We start from the raw sequence: 24,339 nt of genomic DNA on the forward strand, positions 1-24,339 counted from the left end.
AAGACAGTAGGTTTCACTAATATCATTATTTTCATCGTCCCTTTTTCGTTACGCTCAGAAAAAGATATTCTTTTAATATCCGTTTAGTATAATAGTATAATAATGACCAGAAGATCCCCAATAAAACAATTATACTTCCACCTGGAACTAAAGCAAATGTCAACTAACTCATATGTGAGTCAGATGAAAGGTGGAATTCAGGTGATTAGAAAACATATCAAACAAGACAAGAAGAGAGTCTATATTCTCCAAGTTGGATTTTTGAATTTTCAATCATAAACTACTTTAATGATTTTCAACTTGCACCAAAAGGTCAAAGATGAAGTAAGCGCTGAATAAATCAGCAAGTGTTTGATGTTTCTTACCAAAAATGTTTGTTAAATTCAGCAGACAAAATAACACAACCCCTATGACCATGACTGATCACCATTTAGTGTAAGCCACTACAGAGGGGGAAATACGATTTTTCTTTTCTTTCTAAATAGTTACATAGTTATCCATCCATGTGCAGAAGATTCGGTGGTATGAGTGTATAAGCATCAATATCAGTCATAATAAATGATCATTTTTGTTCACAGAGTGCCTACGAGGTCTCAGGAACTGTGTGAGCATCTTTTTGAACACTGCCTCCTGTCCCGCAGCATTGTAAGATAGAAATTATTTCAATCCTCTCTACAGATGAGTAAATGGAGAGAGATGCGTGAGGTAACTTGTCAGCAGCAGGATTAAAACTTAACGTCTGTTTGATTCTAGAGACAGTGTTCTTTTCACCAGGTGACAGCGCTTTACCCTGACAAAATTCCTATGACATACAGAATGCAGATGCTACTTGAAAAAATTCAGAACACATGATTGAACATATCCATTTCACTTTTACCTTCTTACAGAAATGTTAAAATTTTAGTATTTTACCAGTAGCACAGTGAATACTTAATGGCTTTAGCATTAAGCCTTACTTAAAACAGAAAATCAAAATCTGCTCCAAAAGAAACCTTGTCTTTACATTTAAAAAATTTTATTTAAAATCATGATCATCACTGACCCTTAAATAATGTACTCTGTCTGACAAATACAGTCACACCGTCTCCCTTCGGCCCCTACCACACAGATTGTTGGTACTGTGCTCCCTTTCCCGAGGGTACGTCTGACAGTTCCCAGATTCCTTTGATCAATCATAATACTTATTTTGTTATATTCCTTCCTCTCTCTTCCTCCACCGTTCTAAACTGGACAACCCACCATAAGTCAACCCCCAAACCAATTCCAGTCTGTCCTTGAAAGCATCATGCCTGTTTCCATCATAATTTTACCCCCAGCCTGTTTCTTGAAATGAGCATTTGTCATTACATTTACCTAGCCATCACTAAATTCAACATAAAACTCCGTAGCTACTATGGGTCCCCGAGACATCCTTCAAATGAATGGAAACGTCCCCATGAGTCCCCCCGGCCTAATTCCTCAGACTCAACCCAACCACACATGGACCACACCTTTTGTCAGCCTCAGCCATCAGACGATTATATCTCTGACCCCTGCTACCTCCTGGTAATTCTTACTTTGTGGAACCCAAGCCTATTTGGCTGTTACCAGCCAACTGGACTGAATCTTGCTAATTTGCCAATCTTACCAATCCCTTCATCACACTCAATCCTCCCCAGTTTTCTTCCTTTCTTAAACTATCTCCAGAACAATCACCCCCCAACTCCCGTCCTCTCACCGTAGAAACCAAAGAGGTGTCAGAGACATCACAGATCCTCTTGTAGGTGATCTCAGTTCCCGGGAGGCAATTTAGGAAAAAAAAAAAAACAGCTACAGAAATTGGGCCTAAGTTCTACACAAGACCTCATTACATTTTAGGAAAGGTTTGCCACCTTTTGGATACCACCTTAAAGAATCTATTGCCTGGCTGAAGAAGTCTGACTCAGCTACAGAGTCATCTATTCATTGCTGAGGCAAGTCACATTGTCTGCGGGCAACAGTACCACTGGCCTTGAATCTGTGACTTGCAATTACAAGAATCCAGTACACTGTCCTCTAGAACTACATCACCCTGGATATGGAGGGAAGTGACTGCTACACCTCTGTAATCTCACTGATATCTTTGCAATAACCAGGAAGGTTCAAGAGGCAAAGGAAGAAATTCCTTGCAGGAAAGATGACAGGTTCTGGGACTTCTTCTGGCGGATCCCTGAAGGCCTATGAAGTTGGGCATATAGACTAATTCAGTCTATAATCTGTCTTTCTGCTTATCCTCCTAGCAGTATCCCTCTCGCTAAATGTCTCTGGGTGACACAGTTCAGCAACTGGCAACCTTCGCCAAGTCTCAACAGATGGCTCAGCTGGTTCTTGATGAACAGAAGGTGACTGAACGAAAAATGGCCTTATATTGTTCAAAGAAACAGACTGTTTCTTCTTTCCTTGAATGAGAGGAGGGACTGACAAAAACTCTCTCCTTGACCAAACTTTAGAAAGTCTTCTCTGAGTCATCTTTTCATCTAGGCTTCATCCTTGGGGCACTGTCTTCAGCCTGCCTAGTTCAGTTCTAGGAAGAATCCCCCCACCTTTAATATCTGATCACCTTGGCCTGCCAGGAGCAAGGATTCCCTATCCTGGACATCTTCTCTTAGGAATTCTCCACCCAGTGACCCCCTTGTCCTGCTCTTTGGCTATGAATTCCCACTTGTCCTTATTGTATTCTGAATTGAGCTCAGTTTTCTACTGAAGTTTCTTTTCCCCTGTTGTAATAGTTTGGGGATAAAATATGTTTTTACCACTTTAACTGGTACCTGGCTTTGACACATGGTATATAGGGTCGTAAGAAATGTTAATAAACTCTACAAACTAAGATATTGCATGCATCACTTCACTTGACAAATATTGATGGATATCTGCCAAGAGACAGTCACTAGGCTTGATGCTAAGAATAAACAGTAGCCAAAGGCAGACAAAGGGTCTACCCTCTTCAAATTGACCATTTAGTGAGGACCAGAGATCACACAAACAACGATCACACGAGTACCATAACAGCATTACTATGATAAGTAGTTTGAAGAAAAGGTACACAGTACTATACTGGGGTAAGTCAGGGAAGGCTTCCCTGAAGAACGAATGAAGTGACTTTGCAGCTGAAATCTAACTATTCAAGATTATTGGGTGTGTGTATGGGGGCGGGGGGTGGGGGTAGGGATCGGGCATTCTAGAGAGAAGGAACAGCCTGTGCCAAGTCTCTTATTGACAGAAATGGAATGAAAGAATGCCAGTGCAGACAGGTCACAGAAAATAATGAGAAGTAGGCAGTGGATGAGACTGGAGACATATATGGGGAACGGAACAGTCAAGACTTTCTAAACCATCTTAGGATTTGCAACTTGATGCTAAGGGCAATTGGACACCACTGTATCCATGCGCTTCTTTAGCACCTTGCCTGTATCAGGGTACATGCCCAATCAGTGAAAACTTTAAAATACTTGAATCATCTTAATGTGTGAGGTATGATATTTGTCTTACACATAGGACACATTTCATACAACACTGAGTTTTGGCCCTAGAGTGGTCAGTGGCAGGATGTTTGGGAATGTAAAATACAGATGATGTACACTTTGTTGGTAGTTCCATGAACTGTTATTTAAAACAGCGGTCCCCAACCTTTTTGGCACCAGGGACCAGTGTCGTGGAAGACAATTTTTCCACAGACTGGGTTGGGGGGTATGGTTTCGGGATGACTCAAGCGCATTACATTTATTGTGCACTTTATTTCTATTATTATTACATTGTAATATATGATGAAATAATTATACAACTCCCCATAATGCAGAATCAGTGGGAACCCCGAGCTTGTTTTCCTGCAACTAGATGGTCCCATCTGGGGGTGATGGGAGAGAACGATACCCAAAGTGTGTTGCTTATGTCCAGACTACTCCTTAATTGTCACTTGCTACTCACCAATAGGGTTTTGATATGAGTCTGCAAGCAGTTGATTTATTATGGTCTCTGTGCAGTCAAAACTCTCTGCTGATGAGAATCTGTATTTGCAGCCACTCCCCAGCGCTAGCGTCACAGCCTCAGCTCCACCTCAGATCATCAGGCATTAGATTCTCATAAGGAGGACGCAACCTACATCCCTCTCATCCGCAGTTCACAGTAGGGTTCACGCTCCTATGAGAATCTGATGCCGCCGCTGATCTGACAGGAGTCGGATCTCAGGCGGTAATGAGAGCGATGGGGAGTGGCTGTAAATACAGAAGCTTCCCTTGCTCGCCCACCACTCACCTCCTGCTGTACCACCCGGTTCCTAACAGGCAACGGACCAGTACTGCTCCGTGGCCCAGGGGTTGGGGACCCCTGATTTAAAAAGTCAATCACCCATGGCCATCATCAAAAAGTCTACAAATAATAAATGCTGGAAAGGGTGTGGAGAAAAGGGAACCCTCTCACACTGTTGGTAGTAATGTAAATTGGTGCAGCCACTGTGGAAAACAGTATGGAGGTTCCTTAAAAAACTAAAAATAGAGCTACCATATGATCCAGCAATCTCACCCCTGGGCATATATCTGGAAAAGAAGAAAACTTTAATTTGACAAGATGCATACACCCCAGCATTCATAGCAGCCCTATTAACAATGGTCAAGACATCGAAGCAACCTAAATGTCCATAGAAATCATCACACTGAGTGAAGTAAGTCAGACAGAGAAAGACAAACATTATACGACATCACTTATATGTGGAATCTAAAAAATAATCCAATGAACATATTTACAAAACAGAAACAGACTCACAGACATACAAAACAAACTTACGGTTACCAAAGGGGAAAAGAGGGGAGGGAGGGATAAATTAGAAGTATGGGATTAACAGATACACACCACTATATATAAAATAGATAAACAACAAGATTTATTGTATAGCACAGGGACCTATCTTTAAAGAAGGTCAATCACCCAAATTGGAAATGAAAATGTATTTGCGTCAGAATGATTCTCAGCCGTCAAGTATGGAGTATTATTACTTGGACGTGGGATGCTTGAGCAAGACCCACCCTCCTGTATTTGGTTAATTGCTTCTAATTTTAAAAGACATCTTAGCCCATATTATACAGGTTTTAAATGATTTTTTTCATTTTCTTATTTCTAATCGATATACTGATGGCATGACCATGAACGCAAAATTTATTTTTCTTTAATTAAAATTGAAACTCATTTGCAATTTAGAAAGGATGAGTAATAGAGAGCTGTAGGCATAAAGGCCTCTCCGCTCCCTCTTCCATTCCACAGCCCTCTCGGTATTTACTTACATCCATAAAAGGGGAAATGCAAAGTCTGCTATAATATCCAAATGTTAATCTAGTTAACAGTTCTCTATGCTTCTAATCACTGAACAATGGAACAGAACTGATAGTTGCAATATTAGCTGCATAAGAACAATAACAGCCACGACAAAAATGGTTACAGCAATGATGATAAAGCAGCTGCTATTTGCCGGGCACTTACTCTGAGGGCTGTGCTTGCAACACTTCACTTTATCGGAGTGACAGGCATGAAACTCACACCTCATCTCTTCAAAGATGAGAAAGCTGAGGTTTACAGAGGTGAAATAATTTGTCCAGTGGTAAATAGCTAAGAACTTGCAGATCCTGAATGCCTCTCTAGAGGTCCATGATTTGTAACCCCGATACCACACTACATAGGATGAAAATAAAGTTATTGTTGCACGGTCACTGGGAGATGTACCTCAGCAGGTGAACTGGACAGCACAGATGAAATTGCCCTTCCTTTTCTCACCTCTTTCCACACCATTCATTTTTTTTTTCCTTCAGATAAACTGGCTGGCCCAGAAGTTTGAGTATAATCAGAAAATGCTAAACAGACCACAGTGGGAAAAGAATCTATAAATTGGCCCACTGCCACTATACCCTTAATAAACTAAGCTAACCAGCCACAAATAATATTGAAAGGGCCTAAAAAAAAAAACCTCATGTACTTTTAACACTTCCTTAATTCAGATTCTTAAGTGGAATGGATATTGTATATCAATAATGCAGACAATTTACTTTCTAATTTCCACCTAGCTTTGATATATATTTAATAAGAATTACCAGCTTATCTCTTGAAGAAGGCAAAAAAAAAGCGGTAGTTAAGGTTAAGCTAAGGTCCACCTTAGAAGGAGCTGGGCTTTAATGTTTAAAATACGAGGAAGAGAATTTCAAATGAATAATTTCTGTTTCATGTTTATGATTATCTGACAATCTCCTATTCATTACATGTTATACAAAGAGCCAATCAAATTTTACCATTAAAAAACTAAATGAAAAACATATGTAATTAGGAGTTTAAAGGGGATGCTAAATATCTACAAATTTCTCTGAACTAAATTGAATTCCTAAAATGGGAGCTTGATTTTCAAGGTCAATGTTGCCTTAAGAAAGAATCAGATTATGTTAATAAAGACCAAAGCAAACATGCATATTCTTTGAGAAAACAGAAAGGAAGGTACAAAGCATCCTTTGTTTGAAATGGAAACAAATGTCTTTGCAAGTCATTTCAAAAATATTCTCCCTTATAAGCAATAAAGGATATAAGACAGAGGACAGTTAAAAGCAGCACTAGATGTATCAAAGGCATACCACCAGATGGCATCTTAAATCAGATAGCACATTCAGAGACGGTGAGTTAACTATGTTTCTGAAATGGAATCAAATTCATGAATTCCAAACAGATTTTTTAATATTAAAATGTCTGACACTAACCATAAAATCCAAAGAACCCAACAATGTAGTCTTGAATATAACCAAAATATATGAATCTAAAAAGAAAGGCACTGTAAATAAAATGGTGATCTTGATACAATTTTTATTTTAAAAAAGACATAACAAATGGAGTCGTAAGAGAAAAGGAAAGTTCGGTTAGTAATTTCGTGTTTCCTTCATTATTACCTACAATTTTTCTTTCCACAAATCCTAATTTTACTCTATCAGAGGGCTTTGTTTATTGTAAACATGAAGAAAGTTCAGAGCAGAAGAAAAATAGTAAGAAAAAAAGCTTATAAAAAAAATAAAACAGGTCAAGTTTCCTTTCACCTACATATATGACTCTTATGAACTTAAAGTTCAAAAGCCTTGATGTCCAAACCTTAAATATTTTCAGGAACAGAATGAAACAATGCTGCTATGTCTAAAACTGCCTGGTACCTGGACCACAATGTCAAATATGAACAGAAATTAATACAGAGAAGCATATCATACACCAAACTGGAGTCAAAAAGTAACCATATGATAGCAGGAACTGAAATCTTGTTCAGAATATTAAAATACAATATTGTTTCATAAAAACCTCTGAAACAGACTTGATTATCCCCTGGATGTGGGATGTGTTGGTTGTTTTCTTCTACCATCATATAATCAGTAAAATCCTATTTTTACAACACACAGTTAACTAGAAATGTTATTTTCATATGATAAAAGCAACTTAGAGGATACTTGTTACCAGTTTGTAATTTATTCTTGGATTGGATTTATGTATAGAGACAGTATTCTACATACACATTTTAGGGCTTAATATAAGGAAAGAATACTGGACTTTTTTGAGCGTTTTCCTTTTTCCCCTTCCTCAACACACTTGACTTAGGTCTCAAACCCATCTGTGGATTTCACATTACTTCACAAGGCAATGCTTACTCCATGATGCTGGTGGAGAGCCCAGCAAAATAGAAGGAAAAGCTATGTGACCTCCAAGACAAAAGCAAAGCCAGGACTGAACTACCTAAAGGCCTTCTCTCATGGAATATATTTTAACATTAGCAAGATGTGTACATAAAAGTATTTAATTCATATTTTAAAAATACATTTTATATATGAAGATAGTCATTTAAATAGTGGTAAAGCAGCTGACTCAAAACTGAATATTATTCTCTTACTAATCCACTAATTAAATCACAGATTTTTCTATAAGAAACTACTTCTGACCAGTTCATATATTTATCCAGTATCTCATTTGTCCAAAATCTTCCCCTTTAGACAGATATCAACAAATAGCTATTCAGGAGAAAAGAACAGAGTAAAAAACATAACTGTTATTTAAATGACGACACTAACAAAATACAGAAACACACACATCCACACACATGCATAAATACATACATACTCTGTTTAAGAGGTTCCTATATCTTACCATTATATTCTTACCATAAGCTGCTATGTGCAAATCAGCACTACATTTACATTAAAATTATTTTGAAACAGAGGAACATTCACAAAACTGTAACATAAAATTCATGTCCTCAGCTGTTAACATTTAATAGGATAATAGCATGAAATGATAAAAAAAATTCAGTACAATATACAGTTGACCCTTAAACAACACGGGTTTGAACCACATGGATTGTTTTTCGACAGCAAATACTACAGGATCAGCGTTTGCTTGAATCTGCAGGTGCAAAACTGCATGTATATGGAGGGCCAACTATAAGTTATACGCACGTTTTCGACTACGTGAAGGGTCAGCACCCATAAGCCCCTGGTTGTACAAGGATAAACTGTAGTTAAATGCCACGCTATATAGTTACTCTCAGATTTCATAATTTCATGGACCTGTAAAATTAACTTCTAACCCCAAATAAAATAGGAAGAGACATTGTTGAACTGCCTGCATTTTAATACCAGTTCTGGCACCTTCTAGTCCCGTAACCTTAGATATAATACTCAAGTCCACTGAGCTTCAGTTTCCTCATTTGTAAAATTGAACTGGTCACAGCACTTCCTTCACAGGGTTGTGTGAAAACTCAGAGTTAAAACGTACAGTGTGGACTTCCCTGGTGGCGCAGTGGTTGAGAGTCCGCCTGCCGACGCAGGAGACACGGGTTCGTGCCCCGGTCCGGGAAGATCCCACATGCCGCAGGGCGGGTAGGCCCGTGAGCCATGGCCGCTGAGCCTGCGCGTCCGGAGCCTGTGCTCCGCAACGGGAGAGGCCACAGCAGTGAGAGGCCCGCGTACCGCAAAAAAACACAAAAAACAAACAAACAAAAAAAACCGTACAGGGTTTATAACACTGTACGAACTGGCAAAAAACAAGAACCGAACAAGTGTTAGCCTTACAACAAAAATAACTCATTAATTTGTCCCCCCAAAAGTATAAAAAGCAATTACTGTCACCATAGTTTCATGTACATAAAGAAAGCATTCTCACTAAAATGAAAAAGGCAATTTCAGTCTGGACCAGTGAAAACTTTGTCATAGCCCAGTCCCAGTCTGTGGCCAGTATGTGGGAATGTCCATTAAGAACTGGAACACAAGAGAATAAAATCAGTGGAATCTAAAATTATTAGGGACACTTCAATGGGAAAATGGAACATGACATGAGTTGGAAACATAAATATAATCTGAATTTCCTGTAGACAAAGGGAAGTGTATCTACATTTTTCCTTTAAGGTATCAAAGAAAAATGCACCTTCCTTACCTGGAAGCCTTTCAGTGTTATTTGAAACACTACTTCTCTTAAAGGCACAGTAGTATTGATAATAATATATTTCAACCTTCTCTAAAACCATCAGAGTATTATTATTGCAAGTGATCACTTTCAGATTTAAAAATAATAGTTTGGGGATTTTTATCTTCCTATGGAAACAACTACAGGTGTTGCCTTATGAACAGTGCTTACACACCTTACTATTTGTGAAAACTGACTCATGGCAAATTGAAAAGGATAGGGCACACTGTGTCTTAAAGCAAAATATCTCTTCATGTAATTATGATGTAATAACTGTCAAATGCTTCTTCTGGGTGGTGTTATATGTTTATTGACATTAATAGATTACATCAATAGATTATTACTGACTGGTATGTTACACACAAATGCTGAATTCCTAAGGCTCAGCTATTCTTAATATAATACTGTATTCATCACCACAATTCACTTAAAGATGCTTTTGATCCCAGTCTTCCTTTATTCTCCGCAGTAGCTATCTATAGTCAACTCTCGAAGAGCTTGTAAAGGAAAGCACTACAAAGGTTTTTCACTGGGGAAAAACTATATAAACTTTATGCCCCAATGGTACTAAGCACTATTGTTTGGTCTTGCCCCCTTGTGTTATAGCAATACATTTTAATTTAAAATATAATAAATTATAAATAGAGTCAAAATAATTTATTCCTTGTATTTCTCAGTAATGAGCAAGAACAAATTCTAGTCAAATGAGCTGAAATGCTTGATTATTTTCAACCTAATACAGAGGTAGAATAGTGCATGTAATACCATGTAATAGCTCAGCATGAGTTATGTTGACGGATCCTGTTCATAGCAAGGTCTTCAGCTGATTAGCTATGAGGCCAGTTACTTAAACCAGTGGTTCCTGTAGAGGGGTCCCAGATCAAGGGGCTCATCACCATCTGGGAACCTGTTAGATATTCAAGTTCTCAGGCCCTACTCCAGACCTACTAAATCAGAAACTCTGGAGGTGGAACTCAGCAATCTGTGTTCTATGAAGCCCTCCGGGCAATTCTGATCCATGCTCAAGTTCCAGAAACACTGACTTAAACTCTCTGAGACTCCCTTCTCCCACTTGTAAGATGGGTTTCCTAAGACCAACCTTGCAAAACAAGGGAGGAAAACAAATCAGGGAAAAGGACGCTGGCTCTCATGCAGTGACCTTTTATCCTTTTTTTTTTTTTAAATCAAGGGCCCACATTAAGGGGAATATAAACATCAAACTGTGGTGGCTGCCACAGGCTGGGCCTGCAATGTGCTGACCTGCCAGCGGTGGGCTAGGTACCAAAATAGGCCTCGGGCTGCAGGGCAGGCCCTAAAGATTTGGCCACTGAAATCTTTGAAGTGGGCAAAATGCCCCAGAAGTAATATTTTATCCTCATATAAACTAAGGCTGCATTGCTCTGATTGTGACAAATGATAGTATGAAGAGAATAAACACTGATCTTTCGGTTCTCAAAAGACACTGGATTCTTACCCCACTTAACTCTCCCCGGAGTAAAGGCATGGGGAATTCTCCTAATTGACGTCAGCTGCTGTAAGGGAAGGAATGCCATGACCTTAAACTTGGCCACTAGTTCACTCTCACATCCAGGAACAAAGCCAAAGGGTTCTCCTGGCAACTGCCTGACATGCTAAATGGCAGGCACAGCCACTGAGGGAATCCTTTGCTGCCCTAGGGACAAATCCCCCCCTGCAGGAAACAGACAAACTGGAGAGATTAGCAGTTTGCCCAGCTGATGCTGGCCTATCCCCCCGGTCCAGGGAGCAGAAAATGAGTTCTAAATCATTCTCTTCAAAGACCCAGGCTCCTGGTCGGCTTCTGCTTTATACATGAGGGAAATGTTCTCTGCTAGGTCAAAGGGAAAATAGGAAAATATGAGAACTTGAAAGAGAAATGTGATAAATTGGATCCCTGCATAAATCATCCTACCATATTCAAGAAGTCGTTAATGGATATTGACTAAGCACAAACTAATCAGACATTTTAAGATCAATGTCAATCATCATTCTTGAAGGGCCCTGTAATCAAAATCGGATCCAGTTCTCCTAGCCTGCCAAAATCATTGCCAGGGCACAAGGCATACTCGGGACATACTGAACGAGTATGAAAGGTTCCTGATCAGCCCCTCTCGCAAGAGCTCCTCCCTGCTCACTCTACTCATCTCGTCCAGGATGCTATTCTAGCCACAAACTTGACCGTGTAACTCCCCCGCTCCAAGACCCTCTCCACTCTCCCAGTGCCTACAGAACAGTAACCAAATGTTTAAGTGCTGCTTACAAGAGACTAATATTTGACCCTGACCGTCCAACCTCAGTCTCACTCCCCACCCCTACCCCTCACACCCTTCCGATACCTTGTCTTCCCACAGCAAATCTCCAAGATCATGCCTTCCCACTTTACAAAAAATAACAGTGCCTTTCATATGCTATTGTCTCTGCCCAGAATAACCTTTGCTAGCTTTTTCACATAGTAAAATCTCACCTTTCACACATGCTCCAGTTCAAGTACCATGTAATCTGTCAAGACTTTCTTGGCTTTCCTGCATTCCTTGTTCTGAGTTCCCACACTAGTTTATAGGCACCTTCATTATGGTTCTTAACAAATTTTACAGTAATTATCTATTTCTGTATCTGACTCCCCAAATAGACCTTGAGTATTCTACTCAAGGACTATGCCTCATCTGTTTCAATCATCCACAGTTCCTAGCCTTCTGAAAGAGTTCTCAATCCATATCCAGGACAGATAGGATCCGAGCTATTTAACAGGTTTTTTTTTAGCTCAAAGATGTAATATAATAATCAATGGACACTGTCAGGGAAACCGCAGCCATTTAGAAAAGAGGAAAACTTTTTGGTTTTAAGTTAGCTCTATCCAGTTGGATATTTCTAAATTTGCTTGAATAAATCTAGATCATATCCTTTCATTTAATCAATAGTTTGATGCACATATCTTTCGGCAAATATCTGTTTCAGTTTTTTTGTTATATGCTGACCCCTGGGAGAGCAGAGACCAGGTCTTATTCACCTGTGTATAACACACACCACTTGTACCAGGCAAATGTTTGGTAAACTGAATTCCCAAATGACTTGTACCTTAGTTCAGCTTAGTTCACAAAATACCTTAGACTGGGTAGCTTAAACAACAAGCACTTATTTCTCACAGTTCTGGAGGATGGGAAGTCCAAGATCAAGGTGCTGGCATATTCAGTGTTTGGTTAGGGTTCTGTTCCTGGTTTGCAGATGGCCACCTTCCTGCTGTATCCCCACACGGAGTAAAGAGAGAGGGCTCTCATCTCATCTTCTTCTTATCAGGGCACTAATCCCATCACAAGGGGTCCACCCTCAGGACTCAACTAAATCTAATTATTTCCCAAAGACCCCACCTCCAAATAACATCACACTGGGGGTCTGGGCTTCAACATATGATTACTGGGGAGACACAAACATGCAGTCCATAGCAAGTTGCTACACAGATATTTGGCCACATGTTTTAATGTTCCATTTGTATGTTTGCAAGGAAACAAAGATAAATTTAACTCAATTTTCAAAAAAGAGTCAAAAAGAGGGAAAATACTTTCCTTCACAAAATGCCTCCAATATAGAAACACATTCTTCATGTTAAATGTCTAAAACAGCCATCATTCTAATCAGGCAAGTTTGCTGAGAGAAAAGAGCAGAATGTAACTCATACCTCCCTTGCTTTGATTAGGGACCCATAACTAATCCTCACTTCTACTCCCACAGAGATGGTTACTGGCTTATCTAAATCCATGCTCCAGGAGGGTAAGGTACATAGTGCTTTATCACCTTCCCCAGAGGGATACATGGAGGGAGCATTGGGACCAGGCAGTTTCCTGGTCCTTCTCCAAAATCAAAAGTACAGAATTTTAAGGGAAAAAAATCCTACCTGAACATAAACCTTTTGTTTTACTGCTTTAAAAACACTTGAAGGGAAGGGAGGAAGGGAAGTTGGGCAGCTTTGTAAATTTAAACATCAAAGAAATGCTAAAGGAATGCAATAATGCCCCGATTTCCAATAACCAGGACACTAATTCCTAGATTTTTCTTTAAATAGGAGCAAACCATGACACAGAGGTTAGCACAACTCCTCTCTAAACATTTGAGTGTGAAACGTTTTTATTAATAAAAAGTAGGAGGGAAGAAAAGAAGAGGGAAAGCTGGGGAGTGGCTTTTGTGCATGATTATAAAATAGTTGCCATTTGTTTCATTTTGTGAGTTTACATATCAGGCTATACTTAAAGCTGAATTGCCCACAAGAAGCTAATCGTCAGTTTCTACCCTGATGGCTCACCTTACATTTTTAGGAATCTGACATACGTAGGTGAGAGACTATTTCTAATACCACTTGAAAACCACCATATGGTTTCAGGCTTCAGGCTTTTTCTCCCTACATTAAAAGTCCTTCTTCTTTCCCCTTACTCTTTTTTCACAGGTTCTCATTTGCAGCTCTACTGTTTTCCTTCTTCTCCCCCTCCTCTTCTACATCTTCCTCCTTGCTGCTTTCTCTTTTAAACTGTTTAAGTTCTCCATTTTTCTTAAGTGTGGAATTCTGAACTACATAAAGAATACTCTACCCTTAAGATTTGGAAGTGTAAACTATGCCTTTTATTGCATAGCGTAGTGTCAATATAATATTGACTTCATTGATTCACTTTACTGATTCAGTTATCCAAATAACAAATATTCTACATTTAAAAATAAATATTACATTGCTGGTTCAGCTGTCCAAATAAAATCAAATCTCAGAACACAATCATAGATCATAAAATGTTATCAATAAATTATAAGAAGTATCTTGAAATACAAAGAGATAGCAATTGTCTTGGATCACCATACCCTGCTTTTATTTTGCAGTCCTCCGTGCTTCAGCTTGGAAAGTTCATGGGTTAAAATATGAAGCTATGGATTTAGCTTTCTGGTGAATCATATGCAAAAGAGTTTTGTTTTTCCCTTTTAATGGAAATGTTAAAATAAATTCCCCCACCACTTATATTACATATCTTTATATTCCCAGAAAAGGAAGAAAGAGATCACTGCAATGGAATCTACTGGAGGTTCCTTAGAATCCTGCCTTCATTAAGAAATATAAACACTACATATTCTGTGCTACATATTCTGTGATGTCTCCATAGCTACTTCTGTCACCATCTAGAAGGATTTTTTTTTTCTTTCTCCCCCAGGGAAAGTTATACATAATTGAGTCCTGATTTCTAAAGTCTCTTCATATCTATATTGGGAAATGTGCCAAACTGTCAGCTGGAATCTCACTAGAAAGAACGAGGTGCAACCTCTGCTGAATATGAGGGCAATTAGTCAATGGACCCCAGAAAGGTTCAGGGATAAAACATCACGAATCTGACTTTTCCAGAAACCTCCCTATGTGTTCTTTCAGGACAGAGCCTCATCAAACAGAAGAGCTGATTGTATCCCAGGAAATATATTCCCCTAAATGTCTATTTTACATGTTTCCTTTTTGTTATAATTATCACCTCCATTAATACCTACTGTGCTCATTAGTGAGTTTAACATGAATTGGAAATCACACATTATTATGTGAAGTAGAGAAAATATCATAATAAATATAATATACCATATTTATCATATCATAATGTCATATTATGATATCATAGTAAAATATCAAGCCATTCATTCTTACCAAAATCAAAAAAACTTAATGACATAGATATCATTTAAAGTTACGATTTTACCATTTATTTATAGGTGGAATTTACAGTGAATTTTTTAAAGTAGTTTCTTTGCCAGTAGATTCCAAGCTACTACTTAGATGTTAAAAATTTTTCATATTTTAGTATCTAAGAAAGTAAAGCATGTTCACATTTGTTTTGTTCTTATATTTCCACAGTGTCTGTAAGTCAAAGATAATAATGCATGAGTGCATTTTAACACATGGAAAATGGGGTTCATAGTGATACACACAGGGGAAGTATGTAGCTTGATTTTTCACCACTGGTCCAACACTGACTTACCACCGGAACCAATTTCTCCTGCTGCCTGGCCCCAAACACACTCATTATTCTTCTGAATTACAAATAAGAAAAACAGCATTGCCAACCCAAAACAAAACGTAAATGTCAATTTCTCTGGAAGAGGAATCATTAGAGGCATTTTGATCAAGGAAGGTCTAGTCTGATATTCAAGAGCGCTTATCTTGCTCTTACCAGTCACCTTCAAAAATATATTAGAAGGCCAATAATATTGTAAGTACATGAAGGTTTGGAAAAAAGAAGCAATCAGTAGTATATAGGAAATATTTTAAATGTCCTTTTTGTTTTGAAAAGCATAATATTCTATGTCAAACTTCTTCCCTTTGCCAGAATGATAATAATTAAGGAAAAAATACATGTTTTTTTTAGATTCTCTAGAAATACAAACGTGCAAGTTTAGCAAATTTCACAAAGTGTAGATGAAAAGCCTCTACTGTTTGACCCTCTATACAACACAAAACTTTTTAACAAGATTTAACTTTTATGGTCTAAGTGAAGTTCCACTTACCCAAAATACATATCTACCCTTAAGAAATAACAGAACAAAAACTCTCAAAAAGTAAAGACATATTTTCTAGGCATAAAATGATATAGGAAGGAGAGAAATTTTGTCTTCTTCCTAAAGTTCAATGGTTCTCAAACTTTAATGTTTGTCACGGTCACCTAGAGGACTTGATAAAACAGATCACTGGGCTTCACCCCAGAGAACTGATTCAGTAGTTCTGGGGTGGGAGCTGAGAAGGTACAGTTCAGCAGGTTTCTAGGTGGTGATGATGGTGATGCCAGTCTGGGATGACACTCTGAGAGCCACTGCATTAACTTAGTCACTTAACTACTTTGGAAGTCTTCCTATGCTTTGTCTGACCTTTCCCAGTGAATATCTTGTGTTCTTCGTGACAGTGTTCTACTGACAAAATGTCACTTCTTAGTTAAGGTATTACCTCGGAATATCTTCATCGTCTCTAAGCTGCACACCACTTCTCTTAGGGTATCACATCACACAAATATTTAATACATGAAAATAGAAATACTGTCACATATGTATTAAATCTTTTGTTCCTAATGTACAGATTTGGCAGGAAAAGAGTAAGATGAAGAAGGTGAAGGCTCACTGGTATCTAAGACTTTTGATTTGATGTTAAAAACAACAAAGTGTGGGTCCAAGTGGACAGTCTCCATCCTCAGGACTTACCTGTGACTGGCGCATCAATATCCAGCAAATTTTTTTCCTGTCGAAGAATTGAAGCCCCCTCTGTGATTATTCTCAATGCAACACTCTCTTCCAGCCTGCCCTCCTTCATGAGATGTGCCTTTAAGATATCCACACGAGGTTTCCCATCGTTATCAAACACTTCTTTTGCCGTAAGCCGGTGACTTGGAGGAAACGGGACAGCTGAAAGAGAAGAAGTCAAATCGTTACATTAGCCAAAACTCCACAGTCAAAGATTCAAGATTCGATAATAACCACCAAATATTCATCCCTATCACTAACCACCTACTGGAGTATTTTAAAAGTCCCCCCATTAAAATATGATCAAGGGCTATCAAGAATTAAAGACTGCCTTCTTCCTATGATTCTAGATGTGATGTGACTGCTGAAAGGAAATTTACATTTCTTCTTCATCCAGTACCTATCTCATGCATCTAGAAGATCCTGACTGAGTGAATAACAAAAAAGAAGAGAGATTTGTTTCTGTTAGGCAATAATCAATTCAGCAAAAGCAAAGAGTTCCTATACATCCATCCTTCTAATTTTGACTCGGGTGAAGACATTTCTTCACTAAAAAGCAGGCTCCTCTACTGAGATTAGAGGAAGGGGAAAAGACCTTTCAGACCAGATTTGCCCTTCAATGGGAGTTACACCTCTGAGTAAACTGACCCACTGACTCACAGTATAAGGAGAGAGCAGGAATCTGAGGGTGAACACGCACTGAATATTGAACAGAAAATCAGGGAATCTCTTGAACAGTGAGAGGACTGTATGACATCAGGAGACACGGGTATTTCGGAGTATGATATAATGACAAATTCCATTTGTTGCTCAGACTTAGAGCCAACCATTCTCTCTTCCAGCCGTGCCCCCATGCCTCCTTAACAGCAAGAAGGTCTCTTGTAGCTCCTGCCATTCTTCACATCTCTAAATACATTCATTCACTCATTCAGCCAGAGGATATTCACTAAACTCCTACAACGTGCCAGGACGTCCAAAGGTCCACGGTCAGAGACGGTATTATGAAGGTTAAATTTCTGATAAATGGCCACTCAGCCCCTTCAGTGAGGGAAAATCATTATTTCTCCATTTTACATGAGGGTTCATTTACTGGATAACTCAGATCTATTAGAAATATCTGGAAGAAGCACAAACACTGTTTCATGTAACTTTCATCTGCCGTGTGCATTATGTCATATGCGTAAGAGCATCTCCATATGAAGCACTTCTCTTAGGTAAAACACTTGATGTTACGGATTAAACCTAGCCCTCTTACCTCCTGAAAGCGTCTCTCAAAGAAGCAGGATTTATGGTAGACCTATGCCAAGAAATTTTGTGCAATCTAATAGCATAGACTTGTTATCCAAGAGAAATGACAACTACTTAAAAGTCAGGAAATGAACATGTACTGATGGATGCAAGCTTGATTTTCCTAACAATCCAAGCATATCTATTTAACAATGCCTCCAAAGTGAAGTGGCAGTGCAGACTCAATGGGCATGCATGAGGCTTTCATGGTCAGATGAACCTGGGTGCAAACCTTGGCTCTGAGCACCCACCAGCTATATGACCTTGGGCAAGCTAAATAACCTCCTTTGGCTTCAGTTACCTCACCTGGAAAGTGGGGATTATATCTATCTGAGGATTGTTCTAATAACTAAAGTAAATAGTACTAGTAGTAGCTATCATTGATAGAGTGTTTATTTTATGCCAGGCATTGTCTGTGTAATAAAGTCAGACACAACAATAAAGCTGTAAGGGGAGGAAGGCATAAGTACAAGTGTTTATATATAAACTTATTTAGTCCCTATAACATTACTGTGGGAGAGAAACTTGAGATTCAAAAATATTAAGCACCTTGCCCAAGATAATCACCTAGTGATTTATACGCAGCCCCGCTGAGCGTCAGCCCCGGCACTCTGATGCCAGAATACTTGTGTTAATAGCTACACCACACTACTTCCCAGAAAGTACTTGACCGTGCTTCACAATTAAAAGGTGATGAGTAAACCACTGTCTAGAATTGAAATTCTAATGAATCCCGAGCGGTATTTCTTATAAAGACCACACTTTTATTTTCAAAAATTATTTGGAGTGGCTTATAGTAGAATAGATATGTAATACAAAAGCAAGAGGTAAAATGAGAGACTAAATGCATTAACACCAAAGCATAGTGTAAAATGAAAGAAAAAGAAAGTTCTAGAATTAAACAAGGAGGAGAAAAAAGAGGCAACAAAGTCATTAGTTCTGGCACTTGGGCTCTATTTTGTTCATTCTGTTTCTTTGTCCTCCTCCCTTTTTCTTGCCTGACTAACATACACGCTTGTTAAGAAAACATGGAAACATTTCGATGGCCACATTTCTTTACCTGGGCCTTTATGTTTGGTTTGAAAGTAGAAAATATCTTACCTGGCAACTCCTCAAAATTCCCCAGAGACAGGATGGGGGTGGAAAGGGGGAAACTTCAAAAGGACACTTGGGGTAAGGCCATGAGCTGATTTTGTTTTTTTTTCAAGTGAGTTCCTAAAGTGTGACTAGGACAACTGTGAAGGTTTAAGTGACTCTGCAAAACTGTCAGGCAAGAATCATAGGAACACAGAAGGGAAGGAGGCTGATTTATTGTCAGGCAGTGGGTCTCTGCCACACACACGCTAGCTGGCCTTATTAAACTTCAGACAGATCAAAGGGTTAAACCTGAAAGAGCTGAAGCATTTAAGAAGATGAGAGGCAAAAGGAGAGCACCCCAGAGAGGGCATCACCTTCATGAATTAGACTTTCTCCAAGTCCCTAGACTCTCTCCAAGGCCAAGATCACTGCCATAACAGATGCTCCCACCCTTTGCTGCAGATCTCTTACCTTCCAGTAATTGCTAATCCTAAGGTAACTGGCTAAGGTAAAGCCACCTGGCACTGAGATATTGGGGCTGGTTCCAAATAAACCGAAGCAAGAAAAAAGAGGAGAAAGGCCAATCGAAGGGCTCTATTTCCAAGTGGATGATAGGGACACTGATAAGATGGGCCCCTTTACCAATGAAACAGATGGCAAGGCCTGCAGGGGACCAAGATGGGCAGCAACGATGCCAAAGGGCAAACGCAGAGATGCAGTCAGCCAGAGAGAAGTTTTCTGGGACAAAACTAAGCATGGGCTAATATTTGCATTTGTACACTTTTTGGCTTCATAAAGAAAACACCAGCCTTACAAAGGTCACACTTATTTGCTTTCTCTATTCACCTAGAGTCCTACATGCAGACCTGTGCCAAACATTGAGCAAAAACTACTTGGACCAAAGAGTCCAACGTGCTTAGAAAACATTTCTTTCATTAACTCATTGTATAAGTGGCTACACTTGCTATAGCAAAATGGGATTTCCCCTTCCCTCTTTTGCTTTGAGTATGACAAGTTGCTTCCATTTATACATGAGCAGGCCAAGATTGGAAGAATTAAGCTTGTGCATGCTAATAAAAATTCTGAAATAACTGCTGATTTTCAGGCTGATTCTTTCTAAAACAATTTTCTCATAATTGCCTGTTAAGTAAAGAAGACGATATTATAGAAGACTTCTTAGAAGCATCCTAAAAATAGATAGAAACCTTCTCAGCTTTCTCTACTTCACAATTCCCACTCGGTGCCTTTTTTGCTATCGTTGTCAAATAAAACAGCAAAGTAGCTAAAATCCGGGACGTGTAAGTCCTTGACTGACTCCTGCCACAAACCACCAAAGAAGTCTTTAAAGGCAAACAACACACTGGACTAGGGTTGTATTCCCATGTCATTGACTGTGGAAATCTGGCAAAGACTGATTTCCAAACAACAGGTTGGAAATGATATTGTTTCTTTTCTATTTGTTGATGTTACCAGAGAGTTCATCTATCTGATAGGGAGGAAGGTTGAAAGTCTAGGAACCAAAGCCATGGGCATCCAATATTGGCATCCAATTATTGACATTGGCATTCACCAGTAGAGAAATATATTCCAAGTCAGAAAAGGCTTGCAGCCAAGGTATTCCTAGTTCTGGGTTCTGGCTGACTATGGGGGCCACACCTCAGAGTCAGGGGTCCCCTGAGATTTGGGCTAGAGGTCGGTTTTAGACAACCACGAGCTGCCTCAGTAGCCATAAGTGAACTGTATCACTCTGGGGTAGACCGTGGTATCTGAGCTTTCTATTTCTCAACTCTGAGCCACTGCAGCCACTGTTGAAGGAATTCCTACTACCTGATGGGAAATATTCAAGAGTCACTGTCATGGTGATATCTTCACTGGAAGGAAAAGTAGGATACCTGCTGCCTGACCTCTTCCTGGAATAAATGCTGACAAGAGAGAACCACAGACTTATGAAAACATTCAACCGAGGGATTTTTCAAACGTTGGTTTGGTTTAAAACAATTTTTTTGCTTCTTTCCTCAAACAAAATGACATCCAGAAATGAAAGTATATCCAAAAGAAAGAAGAGCCTAAAGCAGATTGCTTGTTTCTCTTCTTCCGTACGATGGCAGTTAAGGTGTGCTCACGAAATCCTGGGGCTCTTTGGAGTAAAATTATAAATCTTCCAATTTAGACTGACTGCTGACCCCCTCCTAGTAAACAAAAAGCAACTGAAGTCAAGAGAGAGGATAAGTGAATTGTCCAAGGTCACAGGATTAGTCGGTGACAAAACCAACACTACATTCAGGTCTCCTGGTCTCTCTTCTAGCACTTTACCCTCCAGATCTGTCTGATATGAGGTTGACTGGCCACACATGAGGGCGGCTGAGCACTTGGAAAGTGGCCAGTCCAAACCAAGCCGTGCTGCAAAGCTACAGGATTCCCTGGACTTAGAACACTTGATACAAGGGGGGGAAAAAGATTGTAAAATGTCTCATTAACATTCTTATATTGATTACATGTTTTAATAATAAGATATATTGGGCTAAATAAAATGTACCATTAAAATTAATTCAAACTATTCCTCTTTCCTCCTTTTAATTCCATGACTAGAATATTTAAAACTGCATAAATGGCTTATACTACATTATTATTGAACCGTGATGTATCTTTCTCAACAAGTAAACGAGAACAGGGTGAGTGGAAATTATATTCCTTAATCGTTCTTCTCTTTCAGCTTTGGTTCCTACAAAACCTCAAACTGTTTCAAAACCGGTTGCACGTTGGAATTGCTTTTTAAAATGAATGATGCCCAGGCCCTACCTCTAGAGATTCTGATTTAACTCGTCTAGGGTAGGGCCAGGGCAGTGGCAGGTTTGTTAAAGAAATCCAGAGTATACTAATGTGAAGTCCAGACTGAGATTCACTGACCTATCTATATCGTTAAGTAAAGACGTACAAAACACCAGGCAGTTTAATTTTCCCCCCCAAACATGCTCCACAATGTCAATCATCCACAGCAGGTGCAATGTCTTTGCAAGTCCAGACACGTTTATTTCATCCCTCTCTGTAATCAGAATGCGTCCAGGAACAACACGTGTCCCATATTTCATGTGGCTACTGTCTGCACAGGGCTAAGATACTTATGTCAACACATGTTAAGAGAATAGCTTAAGGATACCACGTGTCAGACACAAAACACATTCTGGCCTGGCCTCCACAGAGTGGCACTCCATCCATTTCCTTCTGGACATCTGTATATGTCACAAACTTCTTCTAATCAAACCATATCGATCAATCAATTGATCGGTCGTCAAGCACCTTTAAGCACCTACTATGTGTCGTATTCCATGCTAGGCAGTGACAAGGGCTGGGGAGAAGTGAGCAAAAGAAAACAAAAATAAGCAGAGCCAGACTCTGAAGAACTTACCACGTGGTAAAATTATGAGTTTTTGCTTGGGATAGATGGGAAACTGTTAAACCAAAAAACCTAAGGGCAAAATTTAAAGAAAATGACAGACAATATAAGCAGTAAGAAAAAAAAAGTGTCTTTATCTACCTTAAAGTTATGCCTGGGTTCCTAGAAACTCTTAGATGCAGTCACCCATTTCTTTTGTCTAAAGTATATAATAAATATCTAATTTTTTAGATGACTCTGAAAGATGAGGCTCTGTCTTGAAGGTAAGTAATGAAAATAGAATATGCTAATCGTAAGGTACAATATTCCAGCTACAATATACATAAGTACCTCCATCATCAGTAATTAAAATATGTGGAATCTGATCCTACTTCTGAACAGAGTAATGGGGTACATAAAAGGAAATACTAGTGACTTTTCACTAAATTTTCTTTGGGTTCTAACATAGAGAAATTAGGTTTGACTTATATTCTTCTGGGTTAAAAAAAATTCTATCAGTATGGGGATACATGTTTATCCATGCACAGAATGTCTATATGCAAAGATATACAAAACATGTTGTGTGGGAAAGATAGCTTAAAAATTAACCACAGCTAGCCTCTAAGAAAAACTATAGAAAGGTATTTATTAGAGTCCTACTTATGCTACTGCTGTGGATACTCATCACTTGTTTGTTTGAAAGCCTCTGGCTTTCATTATAGATATTAATGCCTGTTGAATTAAAATATGCTTGCCCATCTCAAGTGCAGTTGAGTATTAATTTTGTAAACAGAAACATTAACCTTGTAAACAGAAACATCCGGTCCCACTTAAGCTAAAAAAATTCTTCACAGTAGGTTTACAAACTTCAATTCATTAATTTACTGGTGTTTTTTTTCTTTTTTCCCCCTACTGCTATCATGACTTTATTCATCCTCAGCAGAGACATCTTTACCCACCCTCTCTGAATACAACCACACAGATCCTGAGCTTTAAAATGTATTCAATTATTAGACACAGTATGTGTACTGATCATTTCACTAGCAAACTGAATACCCCATCTGGTTTTCCTGAAAGTTTACGTGCAAATATAGCACAGTGGTATTTTATGTAACATCCCCAAAGTGTTAATAAAAGAGCACTACAGTACTCGAAACACTTATTAAAATAAGCAATTTTTTTCCTATGACTTACAGAACATATATTTTACACAGTAATTTTTGAAACTAAATCTGAAATGTGCTAAAGCAATTCTGTAAGATCAGACACAAGTTAATGAAAATAAATATTGTTCCAACAACAAACAATTAATAATTAATTAGTGAAAATGAGTACCTTAACAGTACAATCAGAGCTTCTTTTTATTGTCTGTTTCAAAATAATTTTCATGTAAGTGTTTCTTGATGTACAGCTACCCCCTAGCCTTTCCATGTACAGCTTTTCTTATTTCCTGGCTGCTGCCCTCAGTCTTGAGTCTAAGGACTCAAGGACATAGTCCACAACCCTCTCCACATGAAGTCTTGGGTTGTTCTATCACAAAACTCCTTTGAAGTTTTGATATTTTGGTTAGTTCATTTAATTACCAGAAAAACTGCAAGTGGCTTACATAATGAATTATGTAATAATGACTCAACATGAAAGATTATTTAACAAAAGTCTCAAGTTTCAAAATATTTCAGAATTACTGTGAGGCTTAAATAAAATCTGATTTTTCAGTGAAAATTTAAAAGTTCTACGCACAAGTCCTGTGACTAACATGCCGGTCAGGCCAATCACAAATTATTTTATACATGTACAAGATAAAAAGCAAAATTACATTTACTGGTTTTGATACATGATATCAAATGTTTAGATTAAACCAAGAATTT

General features: G+C 38.7%; 1 protein-coding gene across 3 annotated transcripts in view; it reads right to left on the reverse strand.

Moving 5' to 3' along the window:
• PPP3CA (protein phosphatase 3 catalytic subunit alpha) overlaps positions 1-24,339 on the reverse strand; it is a 299,312-nt gene that overhangs the window by 138,894 nt on the left and 136,079 nt on the right. For all 3 annotated transcript variants that reach the window (XM_060147635.1, XM_060147633.1, XM_060147634.1), the window contains exon 2: positions 16,696-16,896. In XM_060147635.1, the coding sequence (XP_060003618.1) occupies positions 16,696-16,896 (201 nt within the window). The remainder of the gene's footprint in view (positions 1-16,695; positions 16,897-24,339) is intronic.

Source organism: Lagenorhynchus albirostris, chromosome 4 (assembly GCF_949774975.1).
Source record: "Lagenorhynchus albirostris chromosome 4, mLagAlb1.1, whole genome shotgun sequence".
NCBI lineage: Eukaryota > Metazoa > Chordata > Mammalia > Artiodactyla > Delphinidae > Lagenorhynchus > Lagenorhynchus albirostris.